General features: G+C 48.9%; 1 protein-coding gene across 1 annotated transcript; it reads left to right on the top strand.

The window, feature by feature from the left end:
• Nucleotides 1-238: 238 nt before the first annotated feature.
• Nucleotides 239-2,890, top strand: LOC148934866 (uncharacterized). The gene has a single exon (XM_089083150.1). The coding sequence runs from the start codon at nt 352-354 to the stop codon at nt 2,332-2,334; it is 1,983 nt and encodes a 660-aa protein (XP_088939276.1). The 5' UTR covers nt 239-351; the 3' UTR covers nt 2,335-2,890.
• Nucleotides 2,891-6,000: the final 3,110 nt, after the last annotated feature.

Genomic DNA, 6,000 nt, shown 5'->3' with positions numbered 1-6,000 from the left:
GAGAGCCGCGCGTCGTAACCTGAATGCCGCGAAGGTTAGATCAAAGCGATACTATGATAAAAGGGTTAAGGCATGCAACTTTGAAGCGGGAGACCAGGTGTACATGCTTAAAGAACCTGTGAGAAATAAATTAAGTCCACAATACACCGGTCCCTACAAAATAGCGGACGTGCTAAGTAATAATAATGTTAAATTAGAGATAAGGCCAGGTAAATTGCGTATTATCCATATGGACAAACTGAAGAAGGCGGGGAATCGGAGCCCCACCACACGCCGTGCCCCACCACAACCAGAGCCGGGGGCGAGCGAGCAACCAAGCGGCAGTCGACACACGTCACCCCTTGAAGAAACATGGAGCCACAACGAATCTTAACGCTTTTACTGTTCCCGACGCTCAGCTTTGGCTTGACGGGCTATGACTGCGGAGGCAGCGGACTCAATATCACAACCTTGTCGCTGCTGGACGTCGGCGCCTGTAATGTCGAGGATATGGAGCCAGCGAGCACGGAGACGTACGTACAACTCATGCAGAGTTCCGATTTCGAGAGCTTGCCAATAATTCAATGCCGAATTGAAATCGACCGGACCATATACTACTGCGGCATGCACTCGCACATATCAATTGTATCCGACGGTCGAAAGGTGTACATCAAAGAGATCGGCTGGCAAACCTGCCAGAAAATCCACGAGACTGGAACTCTCGCGCTGGGAACCGCCTTCGTGGATAGATTGATTGTAAACGCCACGAATCATAGGAGCGTCACTATGGCTGGACAAACGCACGCTGACGGCCGTTGTTCCGGAACGCAGTACACGGACGGATTCGGAACATGGGAGAGCGTGGTAGTACAAGCATCCTTAAAGGTGGTATTGAGGACGTTTGAAGCACCATTCAAACGGTCAGCGAACTCATTAAATCTGCCATCTGGAACGCGCTGCCCCGTGCAACTGGGGAGCTGCGCCGATTTCGACGGTACGGAAACCTTCTGGAAAACACCGTCCGACGACAGCTGCCACTTCAACCAGTACGATATACTTTACGAGGGTATGGCCATAAAACTGTCGCCGAAGCCCAAACAAACTGCCCCAGTGGTATATACAGTGACCACCGGAGATACAACGTTCGCCTTGACAAAAACGACGGAATTCAACCTATGTGGCTATCGACTTTTCCAGACCGAGCACCCAAAGCTTGTTATATTGGAAACACAGCGAGGACGCACGTTCAAATCTAAGTCACAGATCTCAGTTAACAACTTAGATATATTCTCCTATGTGAATTCGAAATTCGTTTACGTGGAGAAACACGTGAAAACGCAACTTACCAGGCTTTACCACGACATTATGGAGCAGAAATGTGCATTAGAGCGTCAGATCCTCCAGAATGCGCTCTCATTGGCAACTATAGCCCCAGACGAAATGGCCTTCCGGATAATGAAAGCCCCTGGATACACGGCGGTCACAGCCGGAGAAGTCATCCATATTGTCCAATGCGTCCCAGTAGAATGCAAGCTGCGACATACCGAAGAGTGTTACAACGAGTTGCCAGTTACCTACCGCAATTCGTCACACTTTTTATTGCCACGCACCAGAATTCTGACCAGGACAGGAACACACAAAGACTGCAACGAGTTGCTTCCTGGCATGTACAAACTACACGGCAGTTGGTACCGAGTAGGCCTGAAGCCGATCGAGTCGCTTCCTCCGCCAACGATCCAGCCGCTTTCTACCCCCACGTGGAAATACGTCAGTCCGGACGCACTCGCCACCAGTGGAATCTACTCCGCGGACGATCTGAACCGACTGCGAGACCATATAATGTTCCCAGTCGAAAAACCGTCTATGCTGAATACAATAGCGCGAGGGGCCTTAGGACAGGACGTCCCGAGCGGGAGTATTTCCTTGATGAATCTTCTCGACGAAAAGTCTTTAGATCGGATCGCTGAAAGCACAGGGAAGCGATTATGGCAAGGATTTATTACGTTTGGCTCGGCCAGCGCAGGAGTCTTGGCGTTATTCGTGATAGCCAGACTGATCAAGTTGGTGATCGATACAATCATCCACGGATACGCGTTGCACAGAATATACGGATGGAGCCTTCATATATTGGGAGCAGTATGGTCGTCGGTCACTAACCTTTTGCTGCATATGGGTAACCCAGCAACAAAAACCGACTCGCCTAGCAGGGAACGCCTCATGCCAATAGCTCAGAGCTCGACAGAAGACACACCGACGGCGCCCGAAATCGCCCCTAGTGCCGAAAAGGAAAAGTTTAGTGAGCATGTGCGGTCATACAGTGAACTCCAAAAATACTTACGCGAGGACGTAGTATAGAGACAAATAAGTGCGATAACTAATTACAAGCGTTAGAATATAAGACGAATAAACATAAGTAAAATAATTGTAGCTCAAACCTTCTGCAACTCAACCTCTAGTAGAGCAGGGGAAATGCACGGCACCTGGCCCTGCATTTCTTCTTAGGGGGGGAGGTGTAACGTCAGGAGAGCCAACGTAAAAATTTCTTTTCCTTCCCCTTTTCCCACCTGCGCAGAAGCGCCACTATTCAAGCCAAAGTTGGCAACAACCGGCTCTCCTGCCGTTGACATATCGCGCGTTGCGCCTTACCGCCAGTGAATATACACTGTAATAAATATAAGTAATAAAATTAAATAATAATAATAAATAAATCACGCTAACAATGAACCTAAATAATTGTAAAATTATTAATACTACAATAAGGCTCGCGTTGCTGTTGCGCATCATCTCCAGTCAGCCGCGCGCTGATTGGCCGACCAACGACCATTATAGATATGTGCGTCTGGTCTAGCTTTATAGGCTATGACCGTCGCGAGCGCCACGTGCTTTGGCGTACCCACGCCATCCGCCATCTTGCGCCACGTGCTTTGGCGTACCCACGCCATCCGCCATCTTGCGCCGCGTGCTTTGGCGTGCCCACGCCATCCGCCATCTTGCGCCACGTGCGTTGGCGTACCCACGCTACCGCCACGTTGCGCAACAGCGCCGCCGCAGGCACGCGTTACAACGCGCGGCCATGCTCGTTCACTCTTGTACGCGCCGTCGAGTAGTACACATCGTGCGAGTGTCAATCCAAATCCAATCCCAATTCCAATTCTAATTTTAAGTCAATTCTATTTCGTCTCAATCTAGTTAAGTTAATTAAGTGATCATTTGTATTCTAAATTTTGTATTGCTCTAAATTTAACCAAGTGTTACGCGAGTGTAATTCGATTCATGAATATTTGAATATAGTAAGTTCAGTGTATTCGCCACGTGTCATTCATTGCATCATCCTTCCTATCGCCGCGAGAAATCGGAAGTGTTCGCGAGGCTAAAGAGGCAACGGGCATTAACAACTCAAACCTTATTTTACCGAATAATTAGCAGTTAAAGCGAGAATTCCAATCGTTTCCGGGGGCAAGGTGTTGTGCGTTATCCGCACTTACCACGAAGGAAACATTGGACTTCGAGCACGCGGTAATTCTAATCTTTTAATTAAATACAATATACGCCTGGAGCCTCTGCCGAATGCCTAAAGCACGGAGGAATCGCGCGGGTCGTAACAACGCACTTCGGCGGCTTGAATACGACCTCCACGTGGCCGCGATTTACGATCATAACGCGATCATCGGCGAGGAAGTGAGTTACGACGGCGAGTACGAACTTCTCGTGCACGACCGCCTCTGGAGCGCCTTACCGGCCCCGTCCACCCCCGTAGCAGCTTACCAGGGAAGCAGTTTCGGACCACGCATCTCCCTCGAGGAGTATCTGCGCAGAGCGGACACCGAAAGGTAGGTGAAAATCATACATCAAGTTTTATTCCCGGTTGCTTTCGCGTTCCCATCTTGCATACGTTTCAGTAAAATATAGAGTATAAAGGAATTAGACGTGAATGAATATAAGAGTACTCGCGTTCAAGATTCTTTCGGGTTGCGTCACTCGTTTTGTTCGCGTCGACCGACCGTCGCATAGTTGCATCGCCCGACCGGAAGGGTTTTACGACCGACCCTTTTTTTGCCGCCCTTGCCACTTTCTCCTAAGGCATGTAGGGTTTTGAGCCGGTTTATCGCTACGCACGGAAATATTCCAGTTTCGTAATATCATTTTAATATTGAATATTCGCCGCGTAATATTAATTCCCGTTATTTGACGTAATGTGCCCGCCTTGCTTTCTCGAGCCACGAGATTCGCGCACTCACCCGGCCGCCGTATACAGATACCGTAGGAGCACGGTGCGTTGCCTTACCACGTTCGGATATCGACGCGTGGACGACGCTATCGCCGAGTTACTCCCTAATAGTGCCGAATATCTTTGCTTTCGATGTAAGGAGGAAATACCAGAGGGAACTCTTACGTATCGTCTTGAATTGGCCCACGCGTTCCAGTTCGGGTATACTTCCGCCCGGGATCATTGCGATTGCTGCCGCGCTAGTCTTGTAATAGTCCGCGACATTGAGCTCTGCCCTGACTGCACCGAAGTTTTTACTGTGTCTCTAGAAGTGCTCAGGGAATTAGGCAACGCTATAGAGAACATCTGCGGGCGATACTACCTCGACGAGACCAATCCCGCTCCCGACGGCATCCTATCGCGCCGGCTAACCAACTTCTCTGTTGCACTGATCCGCTTACAGTCTAATAATCGCCCAACGTCTGGTTAAACGCAACGTTAGCCGTGTAATTCACTGAAATTTCCTGAGAACTTAATAATTCGCCGCTGACATTATCGGAGGGGTTCCCGCGGATTTGAGCAGTATAATCAGGGTTTCGTACTCCTTAATTCCTTAATTCCTTAATTCTTCCGAACCGCTGTTGGCGATTTGCCGCTCGATCGCTGGCAGCGTCGCCGAGAGGCGAGCGTATTCCCGCCTTGGTCCAGTGCCACGTGGCGATTTGCTTTGGCAATCTCGCCACCGCCTGCGACGTAACATAATCACTGGCGATACCGAACAACCCATAACCGAATTCAGTGATGCAATGGCAAAGACTTATGCGACGCGTGTATATTGCAGCAGGGGAAGTTTTCGTTTTTCGCGGTCTCTCGAGTTGTCCCCTGCACATTGGCGGTTCTCTAAATTCGAGTACATGCAGCAATAAAAATCTGTCCTACCTTTTTAATAATAATTGTAGAGGATTTTACTCCTAATTTCCATATATCTTTCCTTCCGTGGATCCGTGGCGAGCATCCGTAGCGGCGGCAATCTCGGGGTACGGAAGGTGATGGGGGTCAGCTTCCACGTTGGAGGCGGCTTCGGCGACCAAAAGCTTCCGAAGAATAATTGTTCGTAATCTTCGTCGTAGGCTGGCTCGACACCCAGTAGATTTCGCAAGTGTCGCAGGAGTCGATAGTTCAGTTCATTAAAAAGTTTTTTCAGTGATTGTTTTCGGCCTGAACGGTGGCGACGTTTCGGTGGCATCGCAAAGAGATCTTACTGCAATAATTCATTATGAGTTTTATTTCGTGACTCTAAGTTGTGCTCTTGCACAGAGAGAGATGCGCTTGGTGACGCAAGTGATAGCGTCATCTACGGTTTGTTATGTCTCACGGGCGACTCTGCAATGAGCGCCGCAACTCAATGCTTCATGAGAACACAATATTCCGTATTCATTTGCGTTTATTTTACGCACTGTCCACGATTCCGACAAGGTGTCGTACCTCGCGGGCGACTCTCAGGAGCGCCGCACGTTTGATGCATGCACGAGTACACGAAACCTTGATAACGAAAAATATACTTGAATTTGGAATTTAGAATAAATAGATCGTTATAGTTCCTCATCGAGGCGCCGGCGTGTCAAACACGTAACAGCGTCAATCCAGAGGATCGATACAACGAACTAGTGTGTTTTCATTCGGAGGTGTTTTTAATTTATTTGATATGCTTAAAAGATCTCTTTATCCTCGCGAACTCGATCGTTTCATTCGTTCCGCTAGGATAGGATAGGTGGGATTCGCTAATGATCACTCGCGGTTCAATTTTCACCTCA

Source organism: Pogonomyrmex barbatus, unplaced genomic scaffold, assembly GCF_055798465.1.
Source record: "Pogonomyrmex barbatus isolate J1 unplaced genomic scaffold, ASM5579846v1 scaffold7, whole genome shotgun sequence".
NCBI lineage: Eukaryota > Metazoa > Arthropoda > Insecta > Hymenoptera > Formicidae > Pogonomyrmex > Pogonomyrmex barbatus.
This window is presented reverse-complemented; position numbering and strand designations above follow the sequence as displayed.